General features: G+C 37.1%; 1 protein-coding gene across 2 annotated transcripts in view; it reads right to left on the reverse strand.

Moving 5' to 3' along the window:
- The window catches only part of DIAPH1 (diaphanous related formin 1), a 393,428-nt gene that overhangs the window by 174,949 nt on the left and 201,369 nt on the right, over nucleotides 1–17,110 (reverse strand). For both annotated transcript variants that reach the window (XM_033926973.1, XM_033926972.1), the window contains one exon: nucleotides 381–560. In XM_033926973.1, coding sequence (XP_033782864.1) covers nucleotides 381–560 — 180 coding nt within the window. The remainder of the gene's footprint in view (nucleotides 1–380; nucleotides 561–17,110) is intronic.

Below are 17,110 nucleotides of genomic sequence, written 5' to 3' on the forward strand. Positions count from 1 at the left end.
GAAATATTGAGGCCGATGATGACTATGGGTGCCTGAATACTGTATGTTCAAAAAGTTTATTGGCATACAGGCAGTACCGCTGAGGTCTATAAGATAAATAAGTTAAATAAGAAAGACTCTATATGTGATTTATTGTGAGAGCAGAACAGAGACATTCCTTAAGGTTTGCGTGAAGGAAAATCTGTAGGTGGCAGTAAAGCCCTCTGTGAAGTAGGAGGATTTTAAAAAAAAAATCAGAAGTGGATTCCTTAATTTGCTTACCTGGAAAATCAGGGATGCACATCAGTTTACAATGAACTTCTGCTAGGCTCCATTATCTCTTGGCTCAATTGTTACCTTGTTTAAAGGCGGAATATAAATAATATACTATAAACTATTACCTCTCCCATTAGTTCAGTGACTTTAGTTTCCAGTTTCTCCTTCTCCACGATGATCTGCAGCTTCTCTGTGTCTAGCATCTGCTTTTCAGTCTGCAGCTCTGACAATTTCTGATCAAAATCAGTCTCCTTTGCTTTCATCTCCACCTGAAGTTCATGTCTTGCAGTCAATTCAGAGTCCAACTATGAAGAATGAAGAACAATGAGAATTTTGAAGTCCTTTCTTAAAATAGCCACTGTGATCTTGTATCAATTACATTTTTTTAATAATATCTTCACCTGCTCCTTTTTTTATTTTTTTATTCCCAGCTCAATCAGAACAAGTCTCTATTGAGCTACAGCATCATGACCTTTTATTTCCAACTATGTAGGGTTTCTTTCCTAGTCTTTGGAAAGAGGCTATAAACCACAGCACCTTCTGGGAAAATATGAGATACGATTCTGGTAAATTCATTGTCACCACAAATTCTTTTCTTCCCTCTTCTACAACATCCCCACCAGCCTGGGGAGCAGAGGCCAAGTGGATAAATTTCACACAAGTTTTCTGTACGACAGTGAGCACTTGCCACTGAACTACTAGTGCAAGTTATTAATGGCATGGCAACTTGAACCAAGTTGAGGAAAGACACTTCAAAGATGACTATCAGGGACGAAAGACAGATGAAAGAAACTGGCCATACAAAGTCTATAGAGAATCATCAAAATCTCTAATGTGATAAAGACAGATTCAAAGGCCAGCACAAGGGTAATAATTTTTCAAATACATCCATTAAATGGTTTCATATCAGCCCCCAAAAGGTTATCTTTCATTTTAAATACATACATACATACATACATAAATAAATAGATGAATGTTAAGATTCTTCATAGGAGGAATTAACCCCTAAGACAACAAACATATACAGTACTTGCACTACTTTGAAATGTGCTTTTTCTGTTGTCAGTGAATGTGCTCATGCAAGTCTTCCACTAAAGGATCATGTAAACTCTTTCGAGCAGGAACTGTTTTCTTACTCTTTGTGACTTTGAACAGCACTGTGTGCATATGGTAGCGCTATAGAAATAATTAATAGTAGTAATAATAGTAGTAGTAGTAGTAGTAGTAGTAGTAAAGATTTAGATCAAAGGAATATTTTCATTTTCAATTAGGAACTACTTTCTTCCTGCTAAAGCAAAAATGCAGCCATCAATTACTCAGAGCTCATATAAGGTACAGAATAAATAAGAATAGCCTTACTGGGTCAGACCAATGGTTCATCAAGCCCAGTAGCCTGTTCTCACGGTGGCAATGCAGGTCCCTAGTACCTGGCCAAAACCCAAGAGAGCACCATTCTATGCTACTGATCCAGGGCAAGCAGTGGCTTCCCCCATGTCTTTCTCAATAACAGACTATAGACTTTTCCTCCAGGAAATTGTCCAAACCATCTCAATGGTGGCTTTACAACAGAGAAGAAATATAAGAAAAGTCATGGATTTTCTGAAGCAGGAGAACTCGTACACTATAAATGACTATTTAATTTGGACTGCCTCTCTGGCTTCAAAGGGAAAGCAAAGAACGTGACTACAGTAGAGGAAACCAGAAACACACTCTGGAAAGTGGGAATGGGTAAAGAAGAAGTGGGAAACAAAACCAATTGGACTGAACAAAGCAGAAGAGGATTCCTGAAAGGGGACAGAGATTGCAGCGCTTGTCTGGCCTACCTTGGAAGCACCGATTGAGTGGAGGTCAAAGTGAAACAGGAAACAGATGGGGGGCGCTACTGAGCCCACGAGGAATGGCAGCATGAGATCGGAGCTCCTGCACCCGATAATCAGAATCGATATTCTACTCTTAGCAAATTAGTCCTTTCCACCTTAATAGCATACTGTTTGACATTTCATCTTACATAACTCAACAATTTGTGCTGCACAAAGGGTAACTATGGCTGATAAGAAGGTTAGTAAGAGGCACAAGCCTATGCCGACATCACCATCTAAGATGCCATTACCGGAGTCTACTGCAGAAAGCAACCATGAAATCCTGGCAGAACTTAAATAATTAAAGGAACTGGTAACGGATACAAAACCAGAGACAATCAAAATCAATGAGAAGCCTACTAACTTAACGTCAGAGTTTTCTTTGCTGCAGACCCGTGTCACCACACTGGAAAGCAAGATGGACGCAACCACCAATAATGTGGCTGAACTCCGTAAGCACACTCAGCTTGAGAATAGCAACAACAGATCGAGAAGAAGTAATTTCAGAATTCTTGGGTTATTGGAAGGGATTTCGGATCGCGATCTCATTAAACACTTGGAAACATGGATCCTGAAATTACTTGACATCACCTTTCAAAAAGACTTCGAAATCGAACAGGCACATCGTGTACCATCCTTCCATACCTCTAACGATCGATATCCTAGGACGGTGGTGGTCAAGCTTCTCAGATATCAACAAGTGCTTGACATCATGCAACGCGCCAAAATCCGTGCACCGTTGAAACACAAGGGAGACACCATACTTTTTGTTCCTGACCTCAGCAAGACGACGGCCTACAAACGTAAACAGCTCCTATCCTAAAGGCCTCAACTCAATGCCAAATATGGGCTTCTCTATCCGTCTAGAATGCGGGTGACACTCAACAACCAAATGAAAGACTTCATCAACCTGGAAGATCTTGCAGCTTTCATCGAGCAACATTCTCCAACTCCTATACACCAGGTTTCACTTGTGCTGTCTATCACCCTGCACGAAGTTCCTGCACTGAACGATCTGCATGCCTCACTCATTGTTAGACTGGCTATAATTCACAGCATGCTGCCTCACAATTTACAGGCTGTTTAACTATATTGCATGTGGCACACGTAGACTTTTGAGTAGTTTATCTCTGCACTATAATAGTTGTACTTTCGGGTGCTCTGTCCCTGCCGTTCTTTGCTTGCTATTTTAGCTGCACTCACTATAGATTCTTCAGGGTAAGTTAACATCGCTATTTCACTGTGTTACTTCTTGCATGATGTTGTTCCTCACAATTGCTACAAAGTTCTTTATTTTCTTGGAAATTATTTTTATGTATACATATGGGTTTTCTGCTTCCTGTAACTTATGTTTGGATCTAAATTGGTCCCTTATCCTTGAGTTTGCTTATGTCACTTAAGATACTGTCTTTAAATGCTAAAGGGCATAACAATAAAATTAAAGTAAAAAAAAAAATCTTATCCTACTCTGAGTGCTTTTCCCCAGACGTCATCCTGCTGCAAGAGTCTCATTTAGGTGAGAATGCATCTAAGAAAATAAAACTGCCTTGGGCGCTGCCAACTTATTTTTCTCCTGCAGTAGAAAAAAAAGGCGGAGTGTTAACTATCATTCAAAATCGACTGGGTCTGACAGTACTCATCATCCTCCACAGACTTAAATGGGAGATGGGTAAAGGTCACCATATTGTGTGGTAAATCTAAATTTACAATATATATGCTCCAAATGCAGACAGCCCTGAATTCTTCCATGAGATCTCAGCAGCAATACTCACTGATTCCCAAATCATTCTTGGTGGGGATTTTAATTTGGTGATTGATTGGGGGTGTGGCTTGGCGGCACACAAGATGGTGGTGTAATCGCGGCGCTCCTCAAACCCAAGCAGCACGTAGATAATTTTTAAAAGTACTTCAAGGCTTTTTCTTTACCAAAGTGATTGCACAACGTTGTTTAGTATGGCGGCTACGTGGCAAGAGAAATTAGAAACAGCTTTTGCGGCAGGAGGGACGGCAAAGCGTGTTAAACACGATCAGGTTACACCGTTGAAAGTGCCTCTCCCTGCTGAAAATGTGGACGTGTTGGATAAAAACAAAATAATGGCAGAATTTCGGAGCATTAAGCAAATGCTTCAAGATAATGCAAACAGATTTGCAGAAATAAAGGAAGAAGAAGTATTGAATATAAACAGGCAGATGGAGGTTGCCAATCAGAATGTCGATATTAGAAAACAAAATGGAGCAGTTGGAAATTAACGCGAGGCAATGTAAAACTGACAGTCAAGATATCAAGGAAATGAAAAAACAACTTGAGGATTATGAGAATAGAGGAAGGAGAAAGAATATGAAAATTATTGGCCTAGCTGAAAATTTGGAAGAGGGAAATGCTATCCAATTTTTGGAAAATCTTTTACCAAAGTTACTGCAGTTAAATTCAAAACATCCCCTTGAAATAGAACGAGCACACAGGATTCCATCTAAACGGTCAGCTAACCAAGTGAAGCCAAGGCCTTTAATTTTCAAGCTCTTATGATTCCAGCAGGCCTTGGAGATTTTGAATTTGGCTAAAGCTGACAGAAACTTAAATTATAAAGGATCAAAATAGCTGTTCTTGCCGGATTTTGCAAAAAACACTGCAAACATACGAAAACAATTCCTTCAGTTAAGACCTCAAATAAAAGAAAAGGGACTCACATATGGCTTGTACTATCCTGCAAAAATGAGGGTGACAAGTGGAAACAAGTCCTTATATTTTGAAGATCCGGAAAAGTTAAAGGACTTCTTGACAAATTCTGAGCCAATGTCTATTTAAATGGTTTTACGTTAACAACATAGACTTGACAATATTTTTGAGGAATTTTAGACAAGTTAACTTAAAGAAGAGGATGACTATAAAGAAAGGAAAGGACCAACATCTAACAATAAGACGGAAAAGGGATTGGATGAATTCAATTATATTTAACAATCTAAAGATAAAAAAGTGGAGGAAAAAAGAAAATGAGAGAGACCTATTCAGCAGAATCTCTAGTCCGCTCCTTAATGAAAAGATATTCATGTTCTGAAAATATCAACTTTAGTAAGAAGAGATTATTTTAAATGCATCTGACACGCTTAATGATAAAAGCAGAGGAAGAGTCTATACGATGAAATTGGATTCAGCAATTTTGACTGAGCAATATTTGTTGTTTTTTGAATATATTATTGAATGAAAAGATGGGCTAATGTGTGTTAAAGATGTCAATGGAATAGTCAAATGGGAAAAAGGAGTCAAGATTCCTGCATTTTGGATTGGTCATGGTATAACTTAAAAGGATATACAAGAAAGTCAGGAAAATATGAATTATTTAATAGAAGTTGAATTATGTTATATGAAGTTGTTGTATGGAGATGATTAACTAAATTTCCATTTATAGGATGTTAAAGGAGGAAGAAAAAAAAAGTTCATATGCTATATTTTGGAAATATGAATTGTTTAATAGGAAAGATGATTCTTATCTTTGGTTTCAAAGGTTTTATAAATTTTAACTTGGATTATACTGAGTAAGATTTTATTATATGGCAAACAGTAAATTGATTTAATGTCAATGTTATGAATTGATAGGCATGTAAAACATGAAATAGCTTTTAGCTGAAAGTCTAAGGGTTGATTGAGTCTATTGTCTTAATAAAAAGGATCATATATATATCATTCTTCTGTTGTAAATGGTAGTAAAATATTTATGGTAATAGTAAGATATAATTTGGTAAATTTGATTTAATTGGAAAATTTTTTTAAATGGGTTTTATGAAAAACTTCTTTAATATAAATAATTAGGATTACATTATTGCAGGGGGAATTATTGTGGGATTACTTGATTTATAGTCTATTAATGAATAAATCTATTACTTTTAAATATTGTAAGAGGAAAGATATGATGGAATGTTGCCTGGGGGGGTATTGTGATTACTAATCCTATTTGTGTTCCAAGGCAATCAATTTATGTGGGGGGTGGGGGAGGGAAAAGGGAGGTTTTTTTTTTCAAAATCAAGGATGGGAGGATAGGGAAGGAAGGGATTGAAGAAGATCAATTTATTTTTTCAATGGTTATAAACTGTGTAATGGTGTCTAATCATATTAAATTAAATAAATTTAAATATTATTGTTGGATTATACATTTGGAAATAGATGGAGATTAAAGTATTTTCATTGAATGTCAATGCCCTTAACCATTAAATAAAAAGGAAAAAAATGTTAGCTTTCCTAAAACAACAAAATATTGATTTGTATTTTATTCAGGAGACGCACCTGGAATCAAGGAAACTGGAAGGGGGTTGGGTACGCCAAAACTTTTTTGCCCCTGCAGTTGGCAAGAAAGCTGGGGGTTGCCATATTAATAAATAAAAAATGTACAGCTAATTTTCAGCTGATTGATTCTGATCATTTGGGTAGGTGGGTACATGTAAAAATTTGCATGGGAAATACTACCCTGGAACTATTCAATGTGTATGTCCCAAATACGAATCAAATGGAATTTTTTAAGAATCTGCAACAATTACTACTCCCACTGGCTGCTTCTAATTTAATAGTGGCTGGGGATTTCAATGCTGTAATCGATCCATTAATGGATAGAAATGTATAAGAATGTCAAGTGCTGTATATTTTATTAGTAATGTAATGTTTTAATATTAATCACTTGTTTGTCAGTTTTAAAATGAATAAAGAATTAAAAAAAAACAAAAAAACAAGTAAAATTATGAAGTCACTAGGGTTAGATAATTTTGCACAATCTTGTAATTTAATAGATATATGGTGTATACTTCAGTTTAATGATCGAGAATTTTCCTTTTGTTCACAGGTCCATAATTCTTTTTCAAGAATAGATTATATTTTTGTCTCGAATCAAATAGTTCAGCTTGTGATAAAAGCCACTATAGATCCTGTCATTTTATCTGATCATGGTGGTGTATGGAATGAATTTCAGTTTGATGAGCAAGATTATTATAAGTCTGTTTGGAGATTTGATAATACTTTGATTGCGGATTCAATTTCCTTGAAGAATTTAAATTAAAAATGATTGAATTCTTTCAAATTAATACCTCAGAAGATATTAACATAGAAATGTTATGGGATGCATTTAAGGCTACCATGAGAGGTAATATTTCATATTCGGAATATATTAGAAAACAACTTAAAAACAATTTTACAATTTGGAAAAAGAAATTAAACATTTGGAAAATAAATTAGTTGACAAATGGGAGCAAAATACCCTACAGGCTTTATTAAAAGCAAAAGGTAAATAATGAGATATCTTCTAAATTCGTAAGGAAAGATTTGTTTTCCCAACAAACTCAGTATTATGGAAACTCAAATAAGGCGGGAAGATTATTGGCAAATTATCTTAAAGCAAAGAAAAGAAGAACATAAATTATTGCAATAAAGGATGAAAATGGAGAGACACACACTAAAATTTAAAATATTTTAAGTCAATTTCTAAATTTTTATAAAGACCTATATTCTTCTGAGCCTTATGGAGATAGGGAAAAAGATGGTTTAGAATTTTAGAATCTAATTATTGGTCCGAAGGTTCCTGAACATATAAAAAGAAGTTTAGAGAAGCCTATATCACTAAAAGAATTAGAAACAGCATTGAAGTCTCTTAGAGTTGGATCCGCTCCAGATGGTGATGGTTTCACAGTAGAACTTTATAAATTTATATCAGTTTAAACTGACTAAAGGTTGTATTACAGGTACTATGGAAGAATCATTAACAATTGTTTTGCCAAAGCCAAACAAAGATCCCACTTTGGTTTCAAACTACAGGCCTATCTCGTTAATTAATGTTGATGGAAAACTTTTAGCTTTACGATTGGCTAAGGCTCTCCCTTTTATTATTGATATGCACCAAACAGGATTTGTTGCTAAGAGACATTCTTCTAACAATACTAGATTGGCTTATCATAGGTTAAATTTAACAAAAGCCATGAATGATCCGGCTTTCTCCATCTCTTTAGATGCGGAGAAAGCCTTTGAGCGAGCTGAATGGACTTTTATGTATCAAGCATTAGATTGGTTTGGTATAGGTTCAGGATTTATACAAATGATTCAGATGTTGTATAGCTCCCCTGCTGCAAGATTGTACATTAATAATAATTTATCAGAGCGTTTTAATTTGCAGATGGGGGTTAGACAAGGTTGTCCATTAACTCCTTTCCTTTTTGATATTGTATTAGAACCCTTGTTATTAGCCATTCAACAAGCAAAGGGGATACAAGGTATTCCTCATACAGATTGGGAATATAAAATCTCTGCATATGCAGATGATATACTGCTTTATTTGAGAAATCCAGAAATTACCATTCCATGCTTGCTTGAGTTGATAGAGAAATTTGGAAAATTTTTAGGGTATAAGATAAATTGGAGCAAGTCAGAAATTCTTCCACTTAATGTGCATTGTACTAAAGGATTATTTGATTTTCTCATTTGTATGGAAAGAAGATGGATTAAAGTATTTAGGTATTAGAATAAAAAATACACTAGAAGACAAAATGAAAGAGAATGAAAAATTTTTATTAAAAAAGAAATGTGTGAGCAATGGAATCCTTTACATCTGTCTTGGTGGGGGAGAGTCCAAACTATTAAAATGATGATATTGCCTGTGGTTTGTTATCAAATGAGTATGATACCAGTTTTTTTCAGGGGTCCTTTTATAAAAAGTTAAATGGTATTCTTACAAAGTTTGTTTGACTGGGTAAACTCTGAAAAAAGAAATAATACCGCAAGTCTCAAACTCCACCTCTCACTAAAGCCAACTACCCCAAACAAATAACCTTACCCATTTCTTACTCTTTTTGAAAATGACCAATTATTATTATTATTTTTTTTTTTTGGTAAGTTCTTGTTGTAATACATCTTGGATAATTCTTTTGTAATCCGCCTTGAACTGCAAGGTAATGGCGGAATAGAAATCCCTAATGTAATGTAATGTAAAATACCCAGAATTGCCTTAGTATCTTTACAAAAACCAATTGTAGAGGGTGAGGTAAATTTTCCAAATTTTTATAGGTATCATCAAGCCTATATTTTACGCCAGGGTATGTATTGGGTTCTCCCAGAGCTCATGGAAAATATCCCAGATTGGTTGTATTTGGAATGGCGACTCATGTTTCCTATAAACTTATCTCATGTTCTCAGTGTTAAGATGCCTAGAAAATATAAAGAGAACAGAATATTGATGGATACATGGAAAACTTTGTTATGTCAGCAATTTAACTCCAAACCCAATACACAAATCAACAAATCAATCTTTATGGTTAAACTCCAAGATTCAAATTGGCGGTTTTAAAATCATACGGAAGCATTGGATTATTGCATGTATACAGACTCTAGGAGACGTTATTTTAAATGGTAAACTGCTTGATTTTTCACAGTTGCAACATAAATATGGTCTAAACAAATCACAAAGCTTTAAATGGTTGCAGCTGAAGCAGGCTATTCAGGAGGGGTTCCCTGAATGGAAAAATCTTAGCAATCAGTATAGTCTGGAATTCTTATGCATTCAGGGGGATTTCTTGGGACACCAGGCCGCACAGTGGTATAAACTGATATCTGGATTTATTACATTACATTACAGATTTCTATTCCGCCATTACCTTTCGGTTCAAAGCGGATTACAAAAAGAGTTATGGAAGAAGGGTTACAATGTTAGATCAGAGAAGGTTTCCAAGAGAGGGAAAAGTAGGATCTGGAGTTAGGGATGGGATGGTAAGAGGGGGGTTAAGCTTTATCATGCACATGCACTCTCCCCAGCAAATAACACACTAGTCATCCCCTTGAACCTCATTTACCAAAAATATCCAAACTGCTAAATAAGCATCTCCCTTAGGTATCCATTTAACCTTCTCCTAAATAAGCATCTCCCCTAGGTATCCACTTAACTGATTCCTTCAAAATTAGGTATCTTTCTTCAGTTGTCTATATTGTTTTCCCCACTGAACCTTGTAACTACTTGAACCCTGTCAAGTTATTCTATCGATAAATCCAGATATCTTATACTTGTATTTCTATACCACAACATGTAATTTACTTAAATCGTTGTAATGTAATTCTCTCGGTAATGTCCTGATCTCTTTTAACTGTAATACGCTTAGAACCGCAAGGCACAGGTGGAATAGAGATCACAAATGTAATGTAATGTAATGTATTAAGCTTTATTAAGGGATTTCTTGAAGAGTATAGTTTTTATTTCCTTTCTGAACATCTTGTAGTCTGGGGTTGTTGTCAATAGGTTGGAGACTTGGTTGTCTATCTTCGCTGCCTGAGTGGCCAGTAGTCCGTTGTATAGTTTTTTCCGTTTTACTTCTTTGATTGGGGGGTAAGTGAATGGGGTGTGTGTTTTTCTATGCCTGGTAGAGGTGGTTTGGATGAGGCGGTCGTTTAGGTAGGTCGGGCTGTCTCCATTTATAGTTTTAAATAATATACAGTAGAATTTAAATTGTATTCTTTCCTGGATTGGAAGCCAATGAGAATTGATGAATGCCTCAGTAATGTGATCATGTTTTTTCAATGAATAGACGAGTCTCAGAGCTGTATTCTGAATTGTCTGTAGTTGTTTAATCATTATTGCAGGGCAGGGGAGGTAGAGGATGTTGCAATAGTCTAGGATACTTAGGATTAGAGATTGTACTAGGAGCTGAAATTGTGTTTTTTCGAAGAATTTTCGGACTTGTCTAAGGTTTCTCATAACTGCGAAAGATTTCTGTATTGTTTTGTTAATTTGTGGTTGCATGGTGCAGCCTCTGTCAATAGCATACCTAGAAGTTTTAGGGCGGTTTGCAAAGGGTAGTTGATAGAGTTGATTTCTAAGTTGGTTATAGTTGGGATTTTGTTATTTTCTAGGAGGATGAATTTAGTTTTGTCTGGGTTGAGTTTCAGCTTGTGGTCTTCCATCCAAGTCATAACTATAGCTAGAGTTCTGTGTAGTGTGTCTGACATTAAGAGCATTGGTTGGTCGAAAGGAATGAGGATGGTGATGTCATCAGCATAGCTATAAGAGGATAGGCCTTGTTTGTTCAGGTAAACGCCAAGAGAGGCCGTATATAGGTTGAAGAGAGTAGGGGACAGTGGGGACCCTTGTGGAACGCCGCAGGGGTTGGACCAAGGTTTGGATTTTAATTTGTCTGATTTTACTTTGTATGTTCTGGATTTTAAGAAACCTTCAAACCATGAGTATACTTTATCTGAGATGCCTATTGAGTCCAAGACTTGCAGTAGGATGTTATGGTCTACCAGGTCAAATGCCGCCGTCAGGTCCAACTGTATGAGCAGCATTTTTTTTCCAATGCTGAGGTGTTGTCTTGCTGTGTCAATAAGGGAGCCTAGTAGTGTCTCTGTGCTGAAGTTAGTTCTGAAGCCGGATTGCGTGGGATGGAGTAAGTTATGGTCCTCGAGATAGTTGGTGAGGAATTTGGCTACTAATCCTTCTGTTAGTTTGATATATAGAGGTATTGAGGCTATTGGTCTGTAGTTGGATGAGAGGTCTGTTGGTCCTTTTGGGTCTTTTAAGATTGGGTGATGATGATTTCGCTGAGGTCATTCGGGAAAATGCCATCTGTGAGCATGGTTTGTATCCAATGTAGGAGTAAGGTACGGAACTTAGTGCTCGCTGATGACAGGAGATATGGCGGGCAGTGGTTGAGTTCACATGATGCGTGGCTGTACTTATTGTAGAGTTTGTTGAATTCGGTCCAATGTATCTTAGGGAATTGGGACCAAGATCTGTCTGCAGCACAAGATTCATTTTCTGTGGGGAGTATTGTGACTTCGAGTAGGTGGGTTGGGTTACTAATGAGAGTAGCTCTGGTGTTTGTAATTTTATTCTTGAAGTGTTCAGCTAGGAGGGAGGCTGAAGGGGAGGAGTTATTGTTAGTAGTCAAATAGGGTATGGTGTTAGTTAGATCTTTTAATATTTGGAATAGTTTTTTGGTGTCTTGGGTTTCCGTGCCTATTAGGTTGGTGTAATGTTTTTTTCTCTTTTCTTTTAATAGAAGTTTGTATTGTTTGTTAATTTTTTTCAGGCGGTTTTCGTGTGATCTTGGTTGGTTTTTCTCCATTTTCTTTCCAGACGTCTACATTGTCTCTTGAGTAGGAGTAATTCTTCGTCGAACCATTGGTCTGATCGTCTGCATGTTCTGGTTTTGGTTCGAAGTGGGGCTTCTTCATCAAGGATGTTGTTGCTCAAATAGCCCCAGTGTGAAATGAAGTCTTTGGGGTTATCTTCTTGGATTGTTTTGTCTACTTTTGACCAGAAAATGGCGGGCTCGATGCGTTTGAGTGATGTGTAGGTTACTATTTTGGATATTGGTTTGGATTTGTTTTTGGTCCAGATGATGTTGAAGGTGTAAGTGTAGTGGTCTGACCAGAGGGATGGGGACCAGGTTCCATTAGACGTTTGAATTTCTGAAGTAGATGTTTGATGGGTCATGAAGGCTGCAATGTCCAGTTGGTGTCCTTTCTCATGAGCAGTTTGTGGGTTTAAAATTTGGAAGGATAGGGCATTGAGGAAAGAAAGTAGATTGTCTACTGGCTTGGATGAATGGTCTTCAAGATGAAGGTTTAGGTCTCCCAGGATAAGATTGTGTGCTGCTGTAAGTGAGTTTTGGTATATGAAGTTTTCAAATTCGGATCTAACCATAGCCCAGTTTCCCGGTGTTATATAACAGAGCATGCAGTTTAGTGAGTTTTTCAGTGCGGTGGAAGAGATTTGACATGCTAAAAGATCCATGTAAGGGGTGGAAGTTTTTTCCAATATGTTTAAGGTTAGGGAGTCTGAGTAAGATCGCTAATCCACCTCCTCTTTTTTTCTCTCTGCAGGTCACTGTAATTTTGTATCCTTGAGGACAGACTTCTGTAATTCTTGGGTCTGTGTCCGATGTTAGCCAGATTTCTGTGAGGAAGAAGCAGTCTAGATTTTCGTTTTTTATCCAGGTTTTTATAAGTTCTGTTTTTGGACCTAGGGCTCTGACGTTTAAGTAGGCACAGTTAAGGGTGGTGGTTTCTGTTTGGTGGTTGTGAATCGTTTTTAGGGTAGATGAGTGAATTTGGGTTATGGTGCGGTTTGGTCTTGGGTTGTGTTGCTCTTCTTCCCCATGCTGGTATTATGGGGTGTTGAATGCTTGTTTGGTGGTTGGAGTTTCTGTCTATTGGAACTCTCCTGTTAGGGTGAAGGGTTTTGATTGCAATTGAGCTAGTGGGAATGTTGGGTAGGTTGTTTGCTTCTACCTTACAGCTGGATATGAGAAGGATTATTAATAGAATAATCTGGGTGTTTGTTTGTGGAATTAGTTTCATTATGGAGGTGGGGCTGCTGGTACAGGCAGTGTAGTTTCCAGTGGTTAGGTTGTTGGCTGTGTTTAGTGTCTGGGTAGGAGAGTGGGTTGTGGAGGGAGGTGTTGAGGACCGGCGAGAAGGTAAAAGAAACTAAAACCGGCAAAATCAAACTTTTAAACTGTTGGGGAGATCCCACTGAGCCTTCCAACTGGCTCAGCGGTGCCCCGTCGGGAGGGGAGGGGGCAGAGTTCGCTCCCACGCCCAGAGTGTGCCTTACTCTGCTCCCGCTCTGCCCCAAGTTCTCCCGGTCCATGGGGGGAGGTGTTGAGGTCCATCGAGAGGTAAAAAAAACTTAAACCGGCAAAAACAAACTTTTAAACTGTTGGGGAGATCCCGCTGAGCCTTCCAACTGGATCAGCGGTGCACCGTCGGGAGGGGAAGGGGCGGAGTTCACTCCCACGATTTATGAATAAAAAACCAAAGACTGGTCTTAGAGACATTTGGAGCATTGAGATTAAGCATCAAATTTCTGCATCTCAATGGCCACGAATTTGGTCTTGGAGAATGAGATATATAGTGTCTGCATCTATGAGACAAACTTGGTTCTTTTTGTTACATAGACCATTTTGGATCCCAGTTAGATTACAAAAGTTGGATAGCTCTAAGTCTAATAGATGCTGGCATTGTAATCTGGAAGCAGGGACTCTAGATCATTTGTTATACTTTTGTCCCTGTATCATAGCCTTTTGGAAATCAATTTGGTCTCAAATTAATTGCTTATTAGAAAACCACATAGCTCTATCATATGATTCAATTCTATTTGGGACGTCTATGAGAACAAAAAGTCAAATTTCATCAAGTAACAATAAACTTTTATTAATAATGACAAAGAGTCGCCATTCAACATATCACCAGAAATTGGAAAAATTACACCAGACTTAATTACACCTTCTGGTGGAATTCGTTTTTGCCATATATACAAAATGGAAAGAACAATTGCTATACAAAAAGGGAATTATAATAATTTTAAAAAGATTTGAGGGCCATTGATAACTTATTGTAATGATTAGAAGCCTTTTTACACTGAAAGTATAGTTATGATTATGGGAAAGGGGGTGGTATATAGTTATAATATAGGTTTAATTAATTCTATGGATATAACACATGTATGATATTTTTTTATTACAATATTTGTGAAAAGGGTGGGTGGGGGAGGGAGATAATTTATATATTTAAGATGACAAATGAAAGAATTTCAAGTGATGTGTATGATTCAATTGATGTAATATTGTGTACTTGAAGTAAGATGAAAAATGAATAAAGAATTGGGGGGAAAAAAAAATTTGGTGATTGATCCAATCAAAGACCATAAATCTTAACTGGGATATTAAAAAAATCAAGATCTTGGTTTGCTTTTCATCATTTGTTTGAATCCCTGCAATTGTCTGACATATGGAGAATAATGCACCCTACATAGAATGAATATACCTCTCCTATACACACCTCTCGTATTCCAGGATTGACTATTTCCTGCTTAGTAACTCTTTAATCCCTGATGTTGTAAATTCTAATATACAACCAATCACCATTTCAGATCATGCTGCCATTACCTTAACGCTTAGTATCAAAACCCCTTCTGCCCCACCCAAGCAATGGAGGTTTAATTCCGCTCTCCTGCAAGATTCTAAGTTCACAGAACGTATCAGAGCTGCTATCTCGGATTACTTCCTTATTAACCAACCTGAACATACCTCCTGGTGCAGCTGATGGGATGCCTTCAAAGCGTACATTAGAGGAATCATCATAACGTATGTGGCTCATAAACACAAATCCCAAAGGAATGAAATAAGTCAGCTAGAATTGGAAATCAAACGTCTGGAATCTCTACACCAACAAACACCTCTGGACATGACTTTACTGAATAACCTGGGTATATTGAAATTCCAATACAATGTTCAATTAAGCAAATTTTAAGTTTAATTATTTTAGTTTTACTGGTTTTTACTTTGTTCTTATTATTTCTTCCAACAGCTCTCTCCAAGGCTTCTCTGCCGCCGCACAGTGGCGGCACGTCCCGGACTCCGTCCCCTTACACCAGTACATGCCATTTAAATTCTGACTCTTTGCGGTGCACGCCGCAAAGGCGCGCGCCAAAGGAGCGCACTTAAGGAGCATGTCATGCTCCTTAATGCGCTCCTTTGTGCGCTATTGTGCGCTTGGAAAAACCTAGCTACTTTGACTTGTAAGTTTTTAGAAAGCCTTTGTTCATCCAAGATATCACTTCTTTGCTCATTTTTATTTCTGTTTCTAAGCAATCAACCAATTCATGTTCCTTAGGAACACGCCGCAATTTCTACTTCTATCTACCACATTCCCATTATGGATAATTCCTCCTTTTCCATCCCAGTTATTTGGGGACACCGGCCAAAAAAATTAGATAATAACCTTGTCTTTTTATGCTCCCCTGAACGTTTAAGTATTCTACTACTCTCTCATCAGATAGCCTGTCCTACATTAATTTCATCTTCCCCAGATTTAAAGGCCATTCAACTTAATATAGGTTTAATTAACATTCGTTCCATTAAAACTAAATATCATTTATTTAAAGACCTTATTATTCAACGCTCTTTTGATGTTTTATGTTTAACTGAAACTTGGCTTACTGAAGGCGAAGAAGCCTACCTCTCTTATGCTTGTCCCCCTGGATTCTCGTTCCTCTTTAACCATCGACGCCATAAACGAGGAAGAGGATAGCAACTATCTTTCGTGATTCCCTACTGATAGGTATCGATGACTCCCCAGCAAATTCTTCCATTGAATTCCTACAATTTTCTCTTCAAACTAGACCTAGAACAGATGCACTTCTACTTTACTTATCGCCTCCCATTAACTCCGAAAATTTTACTCAACTGCAATCTCTTCTTTTCGACTTTGGTTCCTCCACTTTAAACCCATTGATTTTGGGTGACTTCAATATACATTTTGATGATCCCAACAATAATTATACTAAAGCAATCTTATCTCACATTAACCATTTAGATTTAAATCCCTTACTAACAATGCCAACCCATCAAGCAGGCCATACAATAGATATGGCCCTAACATCTATCTCAACAATTACTAATTACTTTGTAAATTACTGTTTACCTGTCCCTTGGTCAGACCACTTCTTAATTTCTATAACACATTCTGTTTCTCATAGTTTACCTCATATAGCGCATCAGATGATCAAATCTAGAGACTTTAATAACCTTTCTTTAGTCTTTAAATTTAATTCGCTCAACTTTTGAATTGGATTTTTCTGACTCTAAAACTACTCCTTTGGATGATTTGCTAACTCAATGGAACATATCTACAAATTCATTATTAGATGAACTTGCACCATTGCAATCTAAATTCATTTCCGCACGAAAAATTTTGAATCCATGGTTTACAACTGAACTTGCTCTTATTAAAAAGTAACTTAGATCATTAGAACACAAGTGGAGGAAAGAAAAACCACAGGCCAATTCCCAATTATTCAAAGAGCATTCTAGATTTTACAAATCAAAAATAAATCAGGCATAAACGAAATTTTACTCAGGCAAAATTTTGAAAGCCAAAAACTCCTCAGCTCTCTATGCTATACTAAACTCAGTAGCATCTTCAAATAAGTGACAAATTCAAACTGCCAACTCCTTACCCACTGCCTAGGTAC

This window comes from Geotrypetes seraphini, chromosome 18 (genome assembly GCF_902459505.1).
Source record: "Geotrypetes seraphini chromosome 18, aGeoSer1.1, whole genome shotgun sequence".
Lineage (NCBI taxonomy): Eukaryota > Metazoa > Chordata > Amphibia > Gymnophiona > Dermophiidae > Geotrypetes > Geotrypetes seraphini.